The sequence below is a fragment of the Dipodomys merriami genome, unplaced genomic scaffold, assembly GCF_024711535.1.
Source record: "Dipodomys merriami isolate MVZ:Mamm:240054 unplaced genomic scaffold, mDipMer1.0.p SCAF_27, whole genome shotgun sequence".
Classification (NCBI taxonomy): domain Eukaryota; kingdom Metazoa; phylum Chordata; class Mammalia; order Rodentia; family Heteromyidae; genus Dipodomys; species Dipodomys merriami.
The window spans coordinates 8,696,006-8,718,993 of NW_027204159.1; the positions used below are offsets into that span (position 1 = coordinate 8,696,006).

Here is a 22,988-nt window from a genome sequence, read left to right on the forward strand (position 1 = left end):
ATGGCCAAGAGGGGATGCAGATCTCAACCCAAGTGACTAAGGAATTGTGAAGTTCTAGTTGCCATCACACAAAGGAAATGAAAAACCAATCAACCATTGAATTTCTCTTCAACTGTATTCATTTATGGAATTCAGACTTAGGATCTTATCTGGCAGCCCTTTGGTACCAGGCCCATTTCATAATGTCCTCTCTTCTCCTGTCTTAGAAGCAGTACAGAGAGACTACATGTACCCAAAGAGCAGCCTAGCTGAAGAAGACAGATACAAAAGGCCATATATGCCATGATTCCATTCAGCCTAGGCAAATCCACAGAGATAGAAAGCAATGGTTGCCTGGTTGAGAGAGGGGAGAATCAGAAGTGACTGCTAATTACCAAAGACAGAAAAGTGTTTGAGGAGAAAGACGTTTACCCCGATTTGAACATTACAGAGTATGTGTACATGCACTGAAATATTACTAGGTACCCAATAGATTTTTTATGTATCATTTTTTAAAAAGTGATGGTTTGGAGAAAAAAAAAAAAGTTCTATAATTAAACAGTGGTTGAAGTTGCATGTTCTTGTGACTGTACCAAAAACTTATGAATCACACCTCTTAAAATGAATTTTAGACATAGTAACTAATTATAATTCAAATTTTAAAAGAGAGACAACTTTTCCTGGGGACCTGGAAAAGCTGGAGTTCCTTAAGGAAGAGTAGATGAAAATTAGTCTAGTACTCCTAAATGAAAGCTGCAGGATGTGAGCAGCAAGGAAGAGTCCAGAGGAGCCATGAACAAAGTACCTCCTTTGGACCAGCAAAAAGCTTGAGGTAGGCAGAAACCAAGCAGGGTCAGAGAGGCCAAGTCTTCAGAAGAGCTGTCAGGCTCTCTGCAGAGCCATGACCCAGCACCACCCTTTCACACTACAGGTCATGCAGGGAGCACACAGCATGCCCACAGGTTACCAACTTAAAGGTCTCTTCCTCCTTCCCCTCTTCCTCTTCCCCAAAGCACAAAAGGTTATCTACCAAGAGAAGAAAGAACAGTGAAGACCCTGACGCATGCAATAGAACAGAGAGGTGTGACCTACACTCCAGGGTTTCCACTGTGGATTACAAACACCAACACTACTACCTCAGCCACTGAGGTGAGGAAGAGCAACCCACCTGAGTATAACTATAGTGGCGACATGTGGGCCCTCCTACCTTCTTTTATTTATTTATTTTTTTTTGGGGGGGGGTCTGGTCATAGGGCCTGAACTTTGGGACTGGGCGCTGTCTCTCAGCTCTTCAGCTCAAGGCTAGCGCTCTACCACTGGAGCCACAGCGCCACTTCCGGCTTTTTTCTTTTTTTTCTTTTTTGCTTATGTGGTGCTGAGGAATCGAACCCAGGGCCTCAGGCATGCAAGGCAAGCGCTCTACCACTGAGCCACCTTCCCAGCCCCCTCCTACCTTCTTATTCTCTCCTTACTGGCAGAATCTTCCAGAGGCCAGCTTCAAACCTTTTCAGCATTTCCTCTCTTTTCTAAAGCGTGCACTACTCCAGAGCCTCATTCCTCATCTTCCAAAAGGTAATGGATGGATCACTACCCCTTTACTGTTCTCTTAAATTCAGACTGCAGAAGTTGAGAAGTATCACAACTATAAGTGTGTATGTGTGTGTGTGTGTATGTATGTATATATGTACACATGAACACCTGAGTGTATCTGGCTCTAGTGGATATCTAGTGTAGGTGTTGAAATAACACCTGTCTTACAGAACACCTGTCCTGGGTATGGTAAGTCTTAAGTTGATTATTTCCTTGGTTTCTTCCTCTATAACTTAGAAGACTCCTTTGGTTTCTAATTTAATGGTGCTTCAGGATTTTTCTACATCAGGAAGTTTTAGCCAGGTGCTGGTAGCTCAAGCCTATAATCCTAGCTCCTGACATGTGAGGATCTTGGTTTGAAGTGAGCCAGTGGGTACACTGGGGATGAACATGATGTGAGCCAAGGTCAAGGATGGGAAAACTCTAGCTGTAACTGGCAACAGAATCAATAGAACCCAAGCATCCTAGCTACCACTCTGTCCCATAAGGCCACCATTAGGCTGAGGAAAAACCAACCAAGGAAAACTGGCCTTCTTCCTTTTTTCCTAATTTTTAGCCTGTTATGACTACTAAAAAGTAGCCACAGAACAAAGTCTGCATTTTTTTGACTAAACAGATGGATGTGAGATTATTCATTTGTTCACTTATAAGAGAATGGGCTCTCAGACTAGGGGAAGGGGTAACAAGACAAACTTGAGGTACTGGTCAAAGTTCTCTAAGGCTAGATTTCTAGAAGTTGGGGGTGGGCTAGGATAAAAACATCTCCAAAATTAACCATTTAATACTAGGAGTATAGTTAGAGATTAATGATTTGGAAAAGACCCTTATAAAACAAAGGCTAGGTAGGAACCACTACTTAGGAAGAAGTGCTCTTTTTAATAAGCTTCCTTAGGGAAGAGGAAACTAGGACAGATGGGACAATCATTACCATCCTAAATAACTCATTTCTGTCTAAAGCTCTCCTAATTATACTTCCCGCCCTATTTTTACAAAACAGATGAAAGAGTAAGTAGTGGTATTCACCTTGTTATTCACTTGTATATAGACACGGGGGGGGGGGGTGGTCACCAGAAAAATCTCCCTGAAGTCATTTCACCATGTCCAAGATATATGAAAGAGTATTTCTGGCCCACACAGAGAGGCCAATGTCATCATTTGTCTAATCAATCATGTAGACTCAGTGGAAATAGCCCTGGACATGAATTCACAAAAGGAGACTATAGTCATGGCTCTATCATTAGCCAAGTGTACAGATCTTGGCAAGACCTTAATTCTTTTTATCTATAAGCAGGTCAGATCCTAATCACTAGGTTCTTTAGAGCTAACCTAGACAGTTCTATTAGTATAGGTGAAGTTAGAGGCCTGCTAGGAAGTGGAAGAGGGAAGGAAAGGAGAGAGAGCAATATATTTCTTTTTCTCTTGTCTTATATCCCAGTGCGCAAGCGGCCAGTGTATGAGAGGTTACAATTCAGTCATGGAGATAAAAGTTGAGTCATTAAAACCACAAGCTGACTCAATCATGGGCCAGAAATAGCAGCTGAAATACAATCACATGAATTCTTCCCCTTTACACTTAAACCATTGTTCTCCCACACCCTGTAGACCATAGCAGTTTAAATGCTGCTTGTAATGAACAGCCCTGATAGTAACTCCTCTCTTCCAGCTCCTCAATGGGTCTCTGTCTACTGGTTACTCCCTCCCATCTCCAGAGACCGGAAGATTTTAACATTCCTGCAGACTCTGGGGAAAAGGCCAGTGTCTGTGAATAGGGACAGCTGCCTCCTTGGGAATGGAAAGACTGTTAGGAAGATATGCTTGACAGTGATTCTAGCTCTTTGGCTCTGAGCAATCAGAGGAAGTTAAGAGTGAGCTAGACAAGGGGTGGAACAGTTGGGTCCAGAAGCCCTACAGAGAAACCTAGGCTGCTGGAGCCTTAGTACTTAAGAGAATTGTGCCTTCTAAGTTCCAATCTCTCTCTCCTTTCTTCTCTTAATCCTACTGCATGGCATTAAAAAAAAATACTAGTACTGGAAAGCACCTTGGAAAGCATTCTAGTTTCTTATTTTATACAAAAGAAACATAGAGGTACTTCTTTAAGGTGAACCTTAAAGCATGAGAACTAGATCTGATTTGGGGTCTTTTTTATCACACCCTAGTCCTGCGTGCTCTGCACTCCAGCTTCATGCCTAACCTTCTCTTTATGTTCAGTGTGAGGCCACTTTACTTTATATGAAAGTACCACAATCTAAGAAGCTTGCCAGAGAAAAAGAGTTTGCCTCCATAAAGAGCTTCTCCCAGACACCCTCAGAGTGCTTAGCATACCCTGAGACAGACAAGGGTACAGGCTAGAGTGACACCCATGTAATTCTCATCTTCCTCTTTTCAATTCAGTATTCTCTCTCTGTCCCCCCCTTTTTCTCCCTTGCTCCATCCATCTCCCGCCCCATTCTCCTTCTTCTCTCTGTTTTCCCTCTTGCCCTTGGACAGTATTTTGACTAATTTAGGTTGTTCTGTGCTGAAAGGGTAGGTTCTGACAAAATCCCTGCTTCCGCTGCCTGGTTTTCCACTTGGAAAGAAGTAGAAACAGGGCCTCCCAACTATAGGGAAGCCACTGATGTCTGGCTTCTTGTGTACAGGAAGCATCTGGGATTCTAGTATAGCTTCACAGGAAAAGGCTTAAAAAGGGAATTCCCCACTGAAGTTGAATGTAGGCTGGAGCTTAGCTGAGAGAAACATGGAAGACAGTGTAGTAAGATGAAGTACTTTTCATTAGACTTAATATTTAATGTTTTTGTTGTATTTAATGTTAAGCCAAACCACATTGCATGGTGGGTGGAAACAATGCCGTGGAAAGTTCTAAAGACTACATACCAAATAGTATTACTAGCCATGTCTTCCACCCAAATGCCTGTCTATGACTGAATGCTCTAACTCAGTGAGTTCTAAGTTCTTCATCCCTACTTCTCCCCTCTAGCAATCTAGTTCTAAGGGGATGACCCCTAAAATGAGTATGAGTTTTCTTTTTAAAGTCTTACAGAATATCTCCTCTCAGAAGGATATATTCCAAGTATAGGGAGAAGTCAGCCATCACATATGAAATGCATAGTGATCTATGAAATTTGGGCCAGTGCACTGAGTTTATGTAGGTTGGTATACTCTGAACCCCTGATCCTTCCTAGGCTTTGACAGGCATTGTAGATCCTAGACACATCACTGTATTAAAAGCTTAGCACTAGCCAGGCGCTGGTGGCTCACGCCTGTAATCCTAGCTACTCAGGAGGCTGAGATCTGAGGATCTCGGTTCAAAGCCAGCCCAGGCAGGAGAGACCGTGAGACTCCTATCTCCAATAAACCACCAGAAAACTGGAAGTGGCGCTGTAGCTCAAGTGGTAGAGCGCTAGCCTTGAGCTGAAGAGCTGTGGGACAGCGCCCAGGCCCAGAGTTCAAGCCCCATGACCGACAAAAAAAAAAAAAGCTTAGCACTGCCCCAAACTCTTTACAATAACCTTTAAGTATAAAGTACAAAGCACAAAGTACAAAGCCTATCAGCCAGTGAGTAAGTAACCTCGCTTTAACTCCCTCACAAGAAGGAGTCTTTAATGATGTTTTGATGTAACTCTCATCCTTCAATCTGGGAAAGAAGCCATCATTCCTAGCCCCAAAGGATCCTCAGTAGATACAATGATACAGGTCATCCCTACATGGGGAGCAGCCTTGGCTATATCTTTTGAACTACCCATTAATTCTCATCCTAATGCCTGGATTATTTATATGTCCTATGTCCATAACTTTTTAGAGGCTCTGGCTCAGTGTAGAGGAGGTTGCACTGAGTGGGGAAGGCAAGGATAATGGAGTGTAAATGCATCCAAAGAAGAAGGCAGTTCTTTGACCAAGCACAATCCTTGAGATGTTCCTCTATTCTCTTACATTTGAGGACAATGACATCTTACTACCTCTTGCATTTTTTTTTTTGTCAGTTGTGGGGCTTGAACTCTGGGCTTGGGCGCTGTCTGTGCTCTTCGGCTCAAGGCTAGCACTCTACCACTTGAGCCATAGCACCACTTCTGGTTTTCTGGTGGTTAATTGGACATAAGAGTCTCATGGACTATCCTGCTTGGGCTGGCTTTGAACCGAAATCCTCAGATCTCAGCCTCCTGAGTAGGATTACAGGCATGAGCCACCTGAGCCTGGCCTCTTATAGAATTTTATACTTGCTACTAAGTTGAAAATAAGGTCTTTGACTTTTCCTTTGTATTTCAATCTACACCTAATACATGGTTCTCTATTTAGGTCAATTATTTTTTCATGTACACAAATGCCCACTAAGTCCTTTCAATGTCCTAAAGCATGGTTTCCTTGTTTCAAATTTCTAGAAAAAATATGAGTCAAATGAATTGATTTGTTACCAGTTTTCACGTTAGAACTTTCTATTGTGGAAGAAAAAAAGACTAGATAATGCACTCTCCATGCAAAAATAGGAAAAATTTCTAAACCCTAGAGCATCATTATCTGCTCTTTAGTCCTATACTTGCAGTACCAGGAGTACAGAGGTTTCACACTCTTCAACAACCAGGCTGGGTTCCATTTGCTTACTTACCCTGACGGGGTCCTCGCTTCCGTCGGAACGCTGCTCCTGACTGCAAGGCTTCTAGAAGACTGTCCATCACACCCGTCTCATCACCCTCTGTCATGAACAAAGATAGAGAGGTAAACTCTTTAGTCAGATCTACCTGTCAAATGTCAAGCTTCCCATGAAATGCCTATTGCTTGGCTTCACTCTCTGACAATGGCTGACAGCTCTGAAAAGTCAAGGAAGGCCCAATCTCAAGTCTTACAGGCCTATGTTTACTTGTGTTTAAAAGTGGTGAAAATGGGGGCTGGGAAGTGGCTCAGTGGTAGAGCACTTGCCTTGCATGCTCGAGGCCCTGGGTTCGATTCCTCAGCACCACATAAGCAAAAAGAAAAAAAGCCGGAAGTGGCGCTGTGGCTCAAGTGGTAGAGCGCTAGCCTTGAGCTTTAGAGCTGAGGGACAGCGCTCAGGCCCAGAGTTCAGGCCCCACAACCGGACCTCCCCCCCAAAAAAAGGTGGTGAAAATGCTTAATGCCAACTGTTCTGTGCAAACCTTGGGATATTTTCCTTCATTGCTACCTTCTCTATATTTATCAGTAAATACAGTACAGTATTGTACAGTAAATGACAAAACTGTCTCTTTAGACTAGATAAGCAGAGAGTCTGCAATTGTGAAATTAATAATCAATTATGTCACCCAAGGTGACACATGCTTGTACTCTCAGCTCTTCAGGTGGAGGCAGAAGGATTGCAAGTTAGAGACCAAGCGAGACTCCCCTCCCTCCCAAAAAAATCCAAAACAAAACAAACAAAAAAGGCAACAGTATCACTCCTTTGTCCTACAGTGTTTTACTCTAATATACATCAACCTCTCTTGAATGCTCTCATTCAGAGAGGGTAATTGTTATTTCAATTCAGTACTGCCTCCAGTGGCTGCAATCTTCCTGAAAAGCCAGTTCTGCTTTTAAGAGAACCAGGCAGCCTGGCTGGACTACAAAGAGTTAATGCAGAATCCTAGTTGCAGCCTGGCTCAGTTTCCATGGTAACAGCTCAGGATAGTGAAATCTGAAACTGTGAAATCCCAAGGAGCAGGTTGGCTGCCAGCTGTAAGAAGGGCTCATTGCTCCTAGCGCCACCTGCTGTCTGAATATTACCAGTGCAGTTGACCTACATTCTAACCTCACTTGCTTGACCCAAGTACCATGAACAGGACAAGGTCCGGGTCCACTACGCCACCTGTTGACCGGGTGTGGCCCTCATCCCATGTGTCAAACAGACTCCATCCTCCCTAGGGCACCCTAGCCAATTCAGAGAAAAAACCCCAGATTGAATGGGACGATGAAGGATACTTGGTGTGACCTTTAACGGCATTATTGGAACAAGTTTGCTATTTATATTCAACGGAGGGCACTACTTTGTAGAAAAGTGTAACAGAGGTATTATAATAGCCCTTGCTGCTTGCTCTCAGCAAAGAAAGCAAGCACCATGATTTCTAACAGATTGAGAAGCATTCCCTTGCAGAAGGCTCATGGCCCCCCAGGTTCAGCTCAGTGCCATGAGCAACATATGCTGTATTTGCTGTATTTCCGCTGCCTGGGAGGAGAGGGGGCAGGGAATCTACAGCAGGAAAAAAGCAGAGACAGGAAACAAGAGGGCCAGTAATTGAGACCATATGGTTCAACAAAGACATGTTTCTGGTAGTGAAATAAGAGACTGCTGAAGAAAGGAGAGGGCAGCCAGCTCTCTACTCCTTTCCAGAAGCTGTCCGTTTAAGATCTCATAGGTATGTGTAATTCTGCTGAGGTCCTAGGGACACTATACTTAGAAAAATAAACCAAAAGGGAAGAGAAGCCCCTTTTCAAAGGTAGAAAGAGAGTCAAGAAAACACTTTTGGGAAAGAACCTAAAAGACTTAATGGAGGAATTGAGAACAGGCCAGAGGAAGCTTTGAATGGAAAGAAGGAAAGAGTACAAGTTATAATAATATTAACTCACAAGAGAGGTGAGATATAATGTGAAACCAGCAAAGGAAAGGAAAATTAGAATGTTCTAAGTAAGTGAACTGAAGTAGAAATCCAGCATCAAGATCTCAGTGGAAAGCTTGCCAAGAATCACTTGCTCAAACCTAAGACATTCTTTCTGGCCTCTGGATTTTAGAGAAGTCTCCCAAACATTCCTTTCTCAACTCATCAGTCATTCTGTACTTCTTACCTGCATTCATATCTATGAGCTGCTCTCTCTTCTGTTGCTTCTCTAGTCTTTCCTTCTCTGCCTTCTCCTTGGCTAGCTTTGCTCTTCGCATCTTTTCTTCTGTTTCCCGTCGCTTCTGGTTCTCCTTGACTGCTTGCTGGAGTTGGGAGGGGGAGGGAGGGGGAAGGAAGTAGACATGGGTATAGCCAACACCAACTAACGTAAACCCTGCAGGAATTTAACAAATAGCCCTTGCTCACCAAAAACATATTCCTAAAATTGTGCAGATCCATGAAGAATTCTTCCACAGTCAACTTCTTGGGATCAAAGACAAAGTAGTCACCTAGCTCCTTATACAAAGTCTCCATATTAGAATGCATCATCCTCAGCTTGTTATACTGCTCCTGTGCATCCTTAACAAAGCTGTACGTCCAGAGTAAAGAATCAAGACCAAGAAGCACACAACCACTCCCCAAGCTCAGAGAATTACTCAGACACGCACACTGACACACAAAAGATGTCCAATAACATTGTTCATGATGGCAAACCACAGAAGCAATCTAAGTATCCATAAGAGTGGAATGGTAAACCATAATCTGTATCACACCTATAGAATGGGAAACGGCAATTAAAAAGGCTATTGTGCAGACTATTGTAGAAACATGGCAAAGATATATTCTGCAAAAAGCTACACAATGCCATTTTTTTTGTAAAAATCAGAGGCAGAGGTTACCTCTGCAAAGGGGAACGAGTGGAGAAAGAGTGTGTCATGGCAATAGCACAGAGTAGAAGAATTGAGGGGGGGGGGATTTTTAGTTTATCTGTATTTTTACTTTCACTTCAACAACAGTGAGAAACCTCTCAGGACCATGTATGTATTTAAATGAAAAAATGTTTTAAAAATTTAAACATTGCTATAATTGAGCCCTTCCCCTTACAGGAAGTTTTTGGGGTTTTTGTTGTTCTCTCTGTCTCTCTGTCTCTGTCTGTCTCTGTCTCTCTGTGTCTATCTCTCCCTCTCAGGGAGCAACTCTTGGTTTAAGAAAGGATATAGTCATTTTTTCAACAAACTTGTCTTTTTCTTCTATGGCAGCTGGGAAATTCTGAATATCACGTTCCACATCAGAAATTTGTTTCTTCATCTGGTCTAGGTTCTTTTGCAAGTTTTCAGCAGAAACTACAGGAAACAAAAGTGAACAGCAAGAGCTTACTGGTAGTTTCAGCCTGAAGACCCCATAGCTTCACTCTCCAGTCTGTCTACACGTCCTGGTATTTAGGAGGCATTTTATTTATTTATTTTTTGGTCCGGTTGTGGGGCCTGAACTCGGCCTGAGCACTGTGTCCCTCAGCTCTTCAGCTCAAGACTAGTGCTCTACCACTTGAGCCACAGCACCACTTCTTGCTTTTTTCTTTTTGCTTATGTGGTACTGAGGAATCGAACCCAGGGCCTCAGGCATGCAAGGCATGCAAGGCACGCGCTCTACCACTGAGCCACCTTCCCAGCCCCTAGGAGGCACTTTAGTTCTCATATGCAACTCTGTTCTAGCTGTTTCACATATTTACTTTTTTATCCTTGCAGGAAGACTGTAATTATTTGCTAACTGAACTTCCAGCCTTCACATAGTGTACAGTATTAAGAACAGAAGATAGACATCATTAAAAGAAATTTGTGAAATCCTGTGAGATTTTAATCTCACTTAATTTTTGAGAATCAGGTTTGGGAGGAAGGAGATATATTTATAGGAATACAGAAGCAGGGCAGAAAGCTGTCCTATTTCTACTGAATGCTTTGTCTACTCCCAAGACACTGAGGCCTGATGTTTGTTAATCCAGCCTGTGCCACAGAAACTATGGATCTAGACTGAAAACACTTGCCTTTCCCATTATTTTTAAGAATACTTCCAATCTTACACTCCTCTCTTGAGCTTTACATACCATGCTTAAGCCCTCCATCACCCCACTTAAAATCATCTCAACTGAAAGTGATCTAAACTCTATACTTTTCACCTGTGCAGAAACTTTTGAGGTTCTGAACCACTTCTTTTTTTTTGCGGGGGGGGGGGGGGGGGAGCCAGTGCTGAGACTTGAATTCAGGGCTAGGGCACTGTCCCTGTGCTTCGTTTGCTCAAAGCTAGCATTCTACCAGTTGACACTCAGTGCGACCTCCAGAGTCTTTTCTGTTTATGTGGTACTGAAGAATCAAACTCAGGGCTTCATGCATGCCAGGCAAGCACTCTACCCTAAGACACATTCCCAGCCCCCTGAACCACTTTCTAGCTTAATTATAACCTGCCTCACCTCGACTGGCTTTCTCCACATGGGCAAGCTCATCAGGAAACTTGAGGACATCAGGATAGTCATTCTCACATAACTCAGCCAAGAAGTGCAACAATGTCATCTTCTGATCTGCAGACTTGGTGTCTCGAAGCTTGGGGCAAAAGAGGAAACCATTAGTTCTGGCTTGCCTAAGATCCCCTTAGGCCATCACTAAGCTCATAGTAGCCTGTAGCTTTCCCACTGGTTTCTTTGCTCTAACCCTATGGTTCACCTTACAGAGGAAGCTGATATTGAAGCCAAAAGCACCAGCATTCCTGGAGCCAGCATTCATATAGTTTCCCACAAGCAGGGTAATCTCCAGGAGGCTGGAGAAGTTCTCGCTCTTGCGCAACTCCTCACAAGCAGCAGTGACAGAGACGATCTCTGGCTTGATATTCTCCACTTGCTCATTGAATTGTAGCTTGAAGAGGATAGCATTGAGGCGAGGCCGCAGACGGGGCACCGTGCCCATCTAGTGGAGAAGACAAGCAGTTCCATTACAGCTAATAGAGAGAGGTCAGAAAAAGATACAGGCTGAGTCTCCTCTGGGAGAAGAGAGAAGACAAAGACACGTTCAAAACAGACAAGAAGCAAGGAGCAAGTGTCTAGGCTCATCTCCAGGGAGGAGGGCAACAGGGAATTGAGGCCTTACCACTACACCAAATTGCTCTGACTCAGCCAAGTCATCATATTCATCCTTCAGTTCAGAGAGCATTTTTAACTGCTCTGGCTCTGGCATCTGCTTAATGAGATTCTGAAAGAGAGAATGGATTTTTTTTTTATTTTTTATTTTTTTGGTGAAAGGGATCAGCTCACTCCAGCTTAGCAGACTGTGACTCTTGTTACCCCCCCACCCCACCCTCTGGTCCAAGGACCACTATAAAGAACTTGAGATAGCCGGAGGTGGGATTGCAGGAATAGTGAGATGATGGGACTTATATAATATGTAACATAAACCTGACCACCAAAGAAATAGCACCTTCTCCAAAACTAGCATTTACAAGTCAACAATAAGCTTAAGGCCTACTTAAGCAGGGAGGAGGTAAGGTTGATGTACAGTAGTGCAGAAGAGCCAGTTCTCCTAGAACCCTCTGGCTCCTTACCTGGATCATAGACTCTGTCAGAACAGCCTCATTCACCTCCAGGATGACATTTTTAATCTCTTGATAGGGCATGCGGAAGGAACCCAAAAAGATTGCTGCCAGAAAATGAGACAAAAAAACATGTCTTTTTCAGTCTCTCCCTGCTCCCAACCTATCCAACAAGCTTACGGTAGCTAATCTTCCCAAGAGGGGTCTGTGAAAACCACTCTATGTACATAAAACCCAAGCTCCTGAGTTCAGCATTTAAGCTGCCACTGATTCCCACATTTATGTCGCACAACAGACATTTGTCAGGAACAGACTGTTCCATGCTCAACATCCCACAACATCATGACTCCCTGCCTTTGTCACACAGGAAGTCTTTGGTCTTCTCTATCTATAACATCAAAGACACTATTTTAGTTCCTTAGTCCCATGACTCCATCCTCAAAGCTGCCTTTGCCTTGACCTGCTTATTCCTAAACTGCCATATCCCATCCCCTAACAAACACATCCTGTCCTTCCAAGCTCTGAAGCTTTCTAAGCTCTAACGAATCCTCTGACCTTATCAGGGGCTCTTCCAGTCTCCCGATCATCTACTCTGTTTCCTACCCGATGTTGACCTCACAGTCTCTCGCTTTATTTGCTCCCTATTACTATGACTCCCATTACCATTAATACACCTACCCCGACTGCTCTTGCTTCTTGTTCCTTCCACTCTGGCTAACTTAGTTGTCTCATTTCTCTATTCATACTCCTGGGCTGATAGATATAATAGTCTCTGCATTTGCAATGTTTTCACAAATAGCTGGGGCTTCAAGCAGCTTTGCAATCACTTTCTTCCATGCTCTTTACAGCTCCCACTCTCCCAACTGTCCCACCACTCGCTCTTTCAGTAAAGAGACATGAGTCCTACTTTTCTTCACTGAAAAAAACTTAGGGCATTTGATAAAATTCGTTATCCAGGTTCTTATTCCAATTAAAATCTGAGTATTGAGGGCTCTTAGCTAGAGACAGACTAGAAAAGGCTTAGGTAAGGACTGTTTTGGAATTAGTAGGAAGAAAGTTGTGCCAATACTTCTAAGTTTAATGTCATATACTTGCATATACACACTTCATGTACTATGGCTCTACAGCACTTCTTCCTCATACACAGTCAACTCTCATCTATGTGTACTTTTTGTTGTTGTTGTTCTTAATTCTAGTACTGGGGCTTGAACTTTGGGGCTTTGTACTCTCACTTGGCTTTTTTTTTTTTTTTGGGCAAGACTTCCATTTGAGCCATACTTTCAGCTTTCCATTGGTTAATGAGAAATAAGAGTCACATAGACTTTTCTCTGTGGGCTGGGTTCAAACCCTGATCCTTAAGTATCAGCCTCCTGAGTAGGCAGGATTATAAGTGTGAGCAACAAGTACTCAGCTAATTTTCTCCATTTTAAAACAAAACAACTTAGCCAGGTAGCTCACACCTTTAATCTTAGCTACTTAGAAAGCTGAGACCTGAGGATTGAAGTTCAAAGCCAGTCTGGACAGGAAAGTGTGTAAGACTCTTATCTTCAATTAACTACCCCAGCCAAAAGGCTGGTAGAGCACCAGCCTTGAGCACAAAGGCTCAGGGACAGCACTCAGGCCCGGAGTTCAAACCCCAGAACCAGCACCAAAATAAAACACTCCTTAATGTCCCTTTCCAATGTTCTTGTCTTACTACCAACATCTCTCTTTCTGTCTCTGTATAACATTCTGAAAATTTAATAGTTTACTTTCATTTCATTTATAAATGTTTATTTTTTGACTGACATAGTAAAAAAAGGGTATATGTAAGATTCAACCATGACATCTCTTACTCATATCCACTAGATACCAGAGACAGAGAATCTGCTCTTGGTGAATTTTACTAGTAAATGGTACTGCTTTAAAAGGGGAGGGGCAAGGGAAAGGGAGAGGAAGGGAAGGGGTGTCTGGGAAGAGAGGGAGAAGGTAAATGAGGAAGGAGAGAAATATACATTCAGAATATCTCCTTTATCCCGTAATACTGAGTCCCATTAATTCTGTATTCTTTCTTATCCTGTGTCTTCCTTTTCATCCTATTCCCTTTTAGGCTCTGATTACCTCACCTTGTTTAAGACAATAACAACATTCATCTTCCTGCCTATTATTTTTCCTGCCCAGTGATCCAGCCTAAAAACCACTACCAAAGCAGCCCTCCTAAAAATTATATAGGATTATAACACTCACTTTTCTGGATTAATTAATCAATCCCTTCAATAACTTCTCTATCTTTACTTAACTATACTCATCTACTTGCAGTTCTGGAACAAACAATTTTATATTATAGTTCGTATCTCACATGGGTCGGTCCCAATCCTAAAATGAACAACCCTCATTTCTTAACTTTTTCAACTCATTTTACACCAGCCCTTTTTTCACTTGTTTGGATGCCCTATCCTAGTGTTCTTATAGCTTTCTAGTGTAACTCTGTCAGAGCACTCAGCAATCCGTGCTATTATTAACCTTTCTCTTTCCAGCAGACATGTGGTCCGAGAGGATAGGAACTATATCTACATAGTAGATTCTTGAATTCCACTCCCCAGACCATCCTACTCTCTAACTCAATTATTTATTTATTTTTTGATTGGTTGTGGGGCTTGAACTCAGGGCCTTGAGCCTGTCCCTGAGCTCTTTTTGCTCAAGGCTGGCGCTCTACCACTTTAGGCCACAGAGCCACTTCCAGTTTTCTGGTAGTTAATTGGTGACAGGAGTCTCACGGACTTTCCTGCCTGGGCTGACTTTGAACCATGATCCTCAGATCTCAGCCTCCTGAGAAACTAGGATTATAGGTGTGAGCCACCAGCACCTAGCTCTAAATTCTTTTTCATTTGGTTTTCTATATTGAGATCACTCTATTGGGAATAATAACATACTACATCATGGGTCTCACCACTTTCTAAAACAACAATCACTCATGTTTTATATTCCTAGAGATACTACTGGGAAGAGGAACTAACATTTTAGTCTCCATAAAAGGACTTATCCACAGGCACTTTTTTTTTTTTTTTTGCTTTTTGCTTATGTGGTGCTGAGGAATCGAACCCAGGGCTTCATGCATGCAAGGCAAGCACTCTACCACTGAGCCACCTTCCCAGCCCGCCACAGGCACTTTTTAATAGTATTTGTAGATAATAACTAATCTAACATTATACATTCAAGAATAACGCTTACTGTTTTTCCCTAAGTTAGTGTCATTAGATAGGTGACTTTGTCCAAAACTTCCGTTTTCTCATTGGGAAAGATAAGGACAATAACTACATTATAACTCTGTGAGTGTTCAGAAATATATGCCCTTTCATATTTTGAAAGACATGTCTATAATGTGCACATCTCTCAATTTTTGGTTGTACAAAAATTTAAATTTCAGCTGGGAATGTGGTAAAGTGCTTGCCTATCATACATGAAAAGCCCTGGGTTCACTTCCTCAGTACCACATAAACATAAAACAAAAGCCAGAAGTGGTGCTGTGGCTCAAGTGGTAGAGTGCCTTGAGCAAAAGAAGCTCAGGGAGGGGGCCGGGAAAGTGGCTCAGTGGTAGAGTGCTTGCCTTGAATGCCCGAGGCCTTGGGTTCGATTCCTCAGCACCACATAAGCAAAAAGAAAAAAAAGCTGGAAGTGGCGCTGTGGCTCAAGTGGTAGAGCGCTAGCCTTGAGCTGAAGGACAGCGCCCAGGCCCAGAGTTCAGGCCTCACAACTGGACCCCCCCCCCCCAAAAAAAAAAGAAGCTCAGGGACAATGCCTAGGCCCTCAGTTCAAGCCCCAGGACTGGCAAAAAAATAAAATAAAAATAAAAAATTTTAAAAATAAAAAAATTTAAATCTCTTATTAAGCATAAAGTAAATAAACAGCTGAAATAAACAACAGAAAGAATCATTCATCTGACCACCAATAAATATTACTTATATCAATTTTGGAGGGAATTTCTGCCCTGAAATTTTTTTTTAATCAAGAGTTCTGAATATACGTAGCAAGTTCAAAAGCAAAGAACTTGGTATCAAGCCCAATACTCTCTGGAGGTAATGTCCTATTTTGTGAAGTACAAAACTTAATTATTCTAAACTGCAGAGTACATTTAAAGTTAATTGAAGCTAATCTAATATCTGTCTTACTGATCACAAAGGGAAAAAGGAAGAAATATACTGTGGCTTGAATACCTGTGGTAGATTTTCTGTGGATGCTGTGAAATGAAGTTTCCTACAAGCTCTATGATTAGGCAAATTCCTGAGTCTTAGCCTGTTTCCTTGACATAACTTGCAGTGCTTCCAAAAGGATTAAACTAGATGCTGGAAATTTACTGTGCTATGCTGCCTGGCACAGAACAGGAATTCAACAAGTGGAAGTTTTATATCAAGGGACCTTAGACACAAGAAAATTAAATTCTCAGTTACTCAACAGAGATTATGTGTTATCTCTGAACCCAACTTTTTTTTCTTTTCCTGGTGTAGAGGTTTGAACTCAGGGCATCATGCTTGCTCAGCTGGCACTCTATCTTGAGCCATGTTTCCAACTTGACTTTTTGATTGTTATTTTAGAGATAAGAGTCTCATGAACTTTTCTGACTTTTAACCTTGATCCTCTGGATCTCAACCTCCTGAGTAACTAGGATTATAGGAGCGAGCTATTGGAGCCTGGCTTGAATTCAACAATTTAAACTCTTGTTGTTGTTGTTGTTTAAATTGTTTATTTGTTTTATCAAATTTTTATCATATTTGTTTTTATTATCTTCTTTTTATCAGCAGACATTCATTGCACAAAAGGTTTCACTGTGACAGTTCTATACACACAATGACTGCAACCTGATCCAACTTACCCCCTCTATCGATGTCTCTTATCTCCCTACCCACTTCCTAAATGATTTCAACAAATTTCATTGTTCTATTTTCATATATGCAAACTCTGATCATATTCATCTACATTCACCCTCTATGTTAACCCTCTCCTCTCCTACTAGTACTTTCCCCCAGCTCAAAAGAGGCTGTTTTACTTTCCTATCATTCATTTTGTTGTGTGTACCAACATGCACAACATGGACATGCACTTACATTTTAAACAGACTAACCTCTATTGCTTTTTTGTCCCTTCCCCACAACTCTTACTGATCAACAGCTTTCATTGAGATTCCTTTTGCTATATTCAGACATAATATTCAAAATTACTCACCCTCCATTACACTCCCTTCTCCTTTCTTTCTTATCCTCAACAGTCCCTACATGTATACAATGTATACATATACATTGTATATATTTATATAGGTGTAAAGATATGTCCATGCCCATGAATACATATACCTCTTACTTCTAGCTTCCACAAAAAATTGAAAACATTTGGCTTTTTTTTTTGGGGGGGGGGGGGCGCATGGAGATTCCTGGGGCTTGAACTCAGAGCCTGGGTGCTGTACCTGAAACTTTGTGCTCAATGCTAGTGCTCTGCCACTTGAGCCACTTCCATCTTTGTTGTGGTTAAAGCCTAGGCTGACTTTGAACTGTGATCCTCAGATCTCAGCCTCCTGAGTAGCTAGGATTACAGAAATGAGCCACTGATGCCTGCCAGTATTGGCTTTTTAACCTTGGCTGATTTTGCTTCATATAATGTGCTTTAATTTCATCCATTTTCCTACAAATGACACTATTTCATTTTTCTTTATAGTTATGTAATATTCCATGGTGTATATATACTCAAGAGAATTAAGTCCTTGGAGAAGAATTCCTTCATATTTCAAATAGGATTATAGAGTTACTCACAAAGATTCTGGGCTGTTTTTGAATCCAACACCTTTAACTCTTTTACTTTTTTCTTTTGCACAGATTTCTTTTCTTCTCCACCTTCCTGATCCTTCTTGGCTAAGGAGGGAAAGATCAGAAAAACATGGTTAAGTATAAGTCACCTTTGTCTTACTGAACTATTTTTCAGCCAAACTGGCCTTTCACCTTCTCTCCATTATAATGGTCTCCTCATTGTATTCTTCTAATCTCTTTCATTAGCCACTCTTCTATTACTGACTTCCCACACTAGAAAATCATTTTCATTTCTTTAATTTACCAATAATGCTTTCCTACTATATGTTTTCTATACCATGTATTTATACAGATTAGAAAACATTCTGTAAAGAACCAGATAATATTTAGGCAGTGGAGGCCATATGGCCTTTCTCAATTTCTTAACCCTGCTACTGTAGCCTGAATACATAAGACACTAAATACTGTGTTTTAATAAAATGTTATTCATAAAAATATTCAAAACAGTCAATTAATGAAGAGTAGCTTTTTAATCCCTATTGCCACAGGCTTCCACTGTTATCCTTTTGTCTATTAAAAATTCTCATCTCTCTTGGGCTGGGAAGGTGGCTCACTGGTAGAGCGGTTGCCTTGCATGCCTGAGGCCCTGGGTTCGATTCCTCAGCACCACATAAGCAGAAAAAAAAAAGCCGGAAGTGGCGCTGTGGCTCAAGTGGTAGAGTGCTAGCCTTGAGCTGAAGAGCTGAGGGACAGCACCCAGGTCCAGAGTTCAGGCCCCACAACCAGACCCCCCCCCCAAAAAAAAATAAATAAATAAAAATTCTCATCTCTCAAGCTCTATCATGAATTTAAATGACTTCCTCTATATAAAATTTTTCTAACTTTCTCTAAATGCCTATGATCTCACCTAATTCCCAGTGAATTTAATACCTCTTTATAGCATGTCCTCTCACTGATATTGCTATAAACATGTATCTTCTTTCCTCTACAAGGGCTTTGGTATTTATCTTTGCAAACGCCATGGCATAACATTCTTACTAGGATCTTAACGTTCAAGCATCACCCTGGTGAATACATAGAAGGTATACATCTTTCCTTCTACTCTTATCCAAAGCAGTATATTCATCCCTATCCATGAATCTTCTTCCTATTATTATTATTATTATTATTATTATTATTTTGTGGGTCATGGGTCTAGAACTCTGGGTCTGGGCGCTGTCCCTGAGCTCTTCAGCTCAAGGATAGTGCTCTACCACTTGAGCCACAGTGCCACTTCCAGTTTTCTGGTAGTTAATTGGAGAAAAGAGTCTCATGGATTTTTCTGCCCTGCCCCAGCTGGCATTTAACTGCAATCCTCAGATCTCAGCCTCCTGAGTAGCTAAGATTATAGGCGTGAGCCACCTGGCTCCTCTTGTTATTTTTAAAGCCTGTGTTACTTTATACAGTATATACTTTGTCTCAACACACACACACACACACACACACACACACACACACACACACACACACACACACACACACACACACACACACACACACACACACACACACACACACACACACACACACACACACACACACACGCCACCCGGCTCATCTTGTTATTTTTAAAGCCTGTGTTATATCACCCCCCCCACACACACACATGCACCTCAATGCCAGTCCAGGGGCTTGAACTCAGGGCACTGTCCTTGTGCTTCTTTTGATCAAGGCTAGCACTCTACTAATTGAGCCACAGTGGCACTTCCAGCTTTTTCTGTGTATACGGTGTTGAGGAATCAAATCCAGGGCTTCATGCATGCTAGGCAAGCACTCTATCACTAAGACACATTCCTAGCCTGTCCATCTCATCAGATTTTGAACTTTAAGGACATGAGCAAAATAATATTTCATTATACCATTCCCTCAGTAGCTAGTCCTATAGTAATATTCACCAAAAATGATTGACACTGGTTCTTAGGATGTTGAGCACAAAGAAGGAAACAGAAACTGTGAGGAGCAGATATAATTGTAACATAATTTTTCCTATAGGATGTCAACATTTTAGAAATGGGAGTTATGGGAATAGCTCTGAAAGGAAAATCAAGTAACTTTACTAGCCAGGCGCTGGTGGTTCACACCTGAAATCCTAGCTACTCAGGAGACTGAGATCTGAGGATCATGGTTCAAAGCCAGTCAGGGCAGGAAAGTCCATGAGACTCTTATCTCCAATAAAACACCAGAAAACCAGAAGTGGCACTGTGGCTCAAGTTTAGCCTTGAGCTGAAGAGCTGAGGGACAGCACCCAGGCCCAGAGTTCAAGCTCCATGACCAACAAACAAACAAACAAACAAATACTTTACTAAACTGGTTGCTTTTCAACAGAGGATATTAAATAGAAATCAGGTTTCTATATTTCATAAAAATTAGCAAAACACTGATCTCATAAGACAAATAAAAGTGTACATGTCTATTATAAGAGCAACAACTTAAAAATACTGAAAATAAATCAAAGTGGAATATTAAAAAATGCTCAGCGAAGTGTATTAGTATATAGTTGCAATCCCAGCACTCAGAAGACTGAGCCCTGTCTGAGCTACACATGAGTTCCAGAACAGCCTGGACTACTTAGAGAGACCTTGCCTTCAAAAACAAAAACAAGGATAAAATGCATGCAAGAAAAGGTACAATAAAGTGATTTTTAAAAAATAAGTGAGATTAAAAAAAAATCAGCAATAGTACTTAAGCAAGAGGAGGGTATTGGGCAGGTGGCACAGAAAACAATTTTCAGCCGGGTGCCACCAGCTACTCAGAAGGCTGAGATCTGAGGATCAAAGTCAAATCCAGCCCAGGAAGAAAAGTCCTTGAGACTCATTTCCCACCTGAAAGTGGAGCTGTGGCTTAAGTGGTAAAGCACTCTCCTTGAGCAAAAAAAAGCTCAGAGATAGTACCCAAGCCCTTGTTCAAGCCCAATAACTAACTCCTTTCTCCTTGCCCCCACATACACACACACAAAATGAAAGAAAAAGAAATTTAGCTCAAAGACAGGTACGCTCAAAATAACATACTGAATAAATAAACCATGCAAATGATTTTTAAAACAGTGAGAATAACTAGAACAGGGCATGATAGAGATTGGGAAGACATAGTTTCAAGATCAGCCCAGGCAATGGAATAAGGCCCCAAGTTCAAACCTCAGAACCATCCCTTTCTAAAAATTAAAAAAAAAAGAGCTGGGTATAGTGGTATAATCCTAGTAAAGAGCTGGGTATAGTGGTGCAATCCTAGTTACCACTCCCCAAAAGAAAATGTTTATAGCAGAATCATAACAAATAACAACCAAGATGTATATACAATGTAATTAATGCCTGTCAACTGATAAATGACAAAACAAAATATACTATTATCACACAATAAATACAAAAAGGAATGAAATGTTGATACATGCAACACAGATGAACCCTGCAAACATCACAATTAGTTAAAGAAGTCAGATACAAAGGTCATGTATTAGGTGGCTCTATGGTGCAATGGATAGCGCATAGGACTTCTAGAGACAAAGGGCATGTATTGTATGATTATATTAATAATGAAATGATAGGCAAATCTATGAAAACAGAAAGATTAGCAGTTGCCATATTGAGGGAAACAAGTAGAGCCTAGTAGTGGGTCAGAATTCCTATGAGTACAATGAGAAAGTTCTAGAATTAGTAGCAGTGACTGTGTAACCACTACAGTATAAGTAACAAATTTTGTATTATGTGAATTCTATTGATACAATAAATATTTATATGCATATTCACAGTCACATATACAATTATAGAAAATTCTAAATAGAAAATACAAAACAAGCCAGGCACTAGTGGCTCATGCAGATGGTCCTAGCTACTCAGGAGGCTGAGATCTGAGGATCATGGTTCAAAGCCAGCCCAGGCAGGAAACTCCGTGACACTTCTTTTTTTTTGGTTGGTCATGGGGCCTGAACTCTGGGCTTGGGCGCTGTCGCTGAGCTCTTCATCTCAAGGCTAGCACTCTACCACTTGAGCCACAGTGCCACTTCCTGCTTTTTCTGTTTATATGGTGCTGAGGAATCAAACCCAGGTCCTCATGCATGTAAGGTAAGCACTCTACCACTGAGCCACCTTCCCAACCTCCTCTATGACATTCTTATCTCCAATTAACCACCAGAAAACCAGAAGTGGCACTGTGGCTCAAGTGATAAAAGCACTGTTCTTGAGCTGAAGAGCTCAGGGACAGAGCCCAAGCCCCATGACACACACAGAGCCCAAGCCCCATGACACACACACACACACACACACACACACACACACACACACACACACACACACACACACACACACACACACACACACACACACACACACACACACACACACGAAAGACAGAAAGAAAGACAGAAAGAAAGACAGAAAGAAAGAAAAAGACAGACAGACAGACAGACAGACAGAAAGAAAGAAAGAAAGAAAGAAAGAAAGAAAGAAAGAAAGAAAGAAAGAAAGAAAGAAAGAAAGAAAGAAAGAAAGAAAAGACAAAACGAACTTGCCTACCACTTTATAGTAGGCAACAATTTCTTAGGTTAAGATACAAAAATATAAATCACTAGAAGGGAAAGAGGAAGAGAGGGAGGGAGGGAGGAAGAGGAAGGGAAGAAGGAAGGGAGGGAGGGAAAAAGGGAAGAAGAGAGAGAGGGAGGGAGGGAAGATCATCATATAAATACCAACAAAAACAAATTTCATTTGTTATGATGAGGCTAAGTCCCCATGGAAAGATATTTTAAAATGCTGATATAATGCTTTGGAAACAAGCTTTAACACAAGTTCACAAGACAGTGGTAAAGTACCTCACAGAGGTAAGCACTGCTCTAATACGAGTCTGACTGCTCTATGGAGCCAGGGTAGACTGCAGCCAAGGTCCAATGACTACACAAAATGGGAAGTATTAAATAAGAGATGCTCTTCAGGTTAAGCTGGGAAAACCAAAACTCATAGTGAAAGGCAAGATTGTTTGTTCAAACTGAAGACAAGAAAACAACAGACACAACTTGCAGAGTATACTCAAAGAATTTTTTTTTTTGGTCGGTCGTGGGGCTTGAACTCTGGGCTTGGGCGCTGTCCCTCAGCTCTTCAGCTCAAGGCAAGCGCTCTACCACTTGAGCTACAGCGCCACTTCCGGTTTTCTGGTGGTTTATTGGAGATAGGAGTCTCACGGTCTCTCTTGCCCAGGCTGGCTTTGAACCGCGATCCTCAGATCTCAGCCTCCTGAGTAGCTAGGATTACAGGCGTGAGCCACCAGTGCCCGGCTTACTCATAGAATTTTAAACTATCTAGGGTTAGTACATTCAAGAACATAAAAGGAAAGAGCAGGGGGTCATGGTTGAAGTGGTAAAGTGCCTGAGGCCCTGAGTTCAAACCTCAGTATCATCAAAAAACTAAAAGAAATAAAGTGGGGGGAGGCAGCAAGTAGACTGTGGTGGTAAATA

General features: G+C 41.7%; 1 protein-coding gene across 1 annotated transcript in view; it reads right to left on the reverse strand.

Annotated features, from left to right (window-relative positions):
• Diaph1 (diaphanous related formin 1) overlaps positions 1-22,988 on the reverse strand; it is a 104,721-nt gene that overhangs the window by 2,756 nt on the left and 78,977 nt on the right. The window contains exons 19-27 of the mRNA XM_070036249.1: positions 17,516-17,614; positions 11,748-11,842; positions 11,297-11,398; positions 10,877-11,116; positions 10,627-10,756; positions 9,380-9,505; positions 8,589-8,752; positions 8,350-8,485; positions 6,167-6,253 (exon numbers count right to left, since the gene is read on the reverse strand). Coding sequence (XP_069892350.1) covers positions 6,167-6,253; positions 8,350-8,485; positions 8,589-8,752; positions 9,380-9,505; positions 10,627-10,756; positions 10,877-11,116; positions 11,297-11,398; positions 11,748-11,842; positions 17,516-17,614 — 1,179 coding nt within the window. The remainder of the gene's footprint in view (positions 1-6,166; positions 6,254-8,349; positions 8,486-8,588; positions 8,753-9,379; positions 9,506-10,626; positions 10,757-10,876; positions 11,117-11,296; positions 11,399-11,747; positions 11,843-17,515; positions 17,615-22,988) is intronic.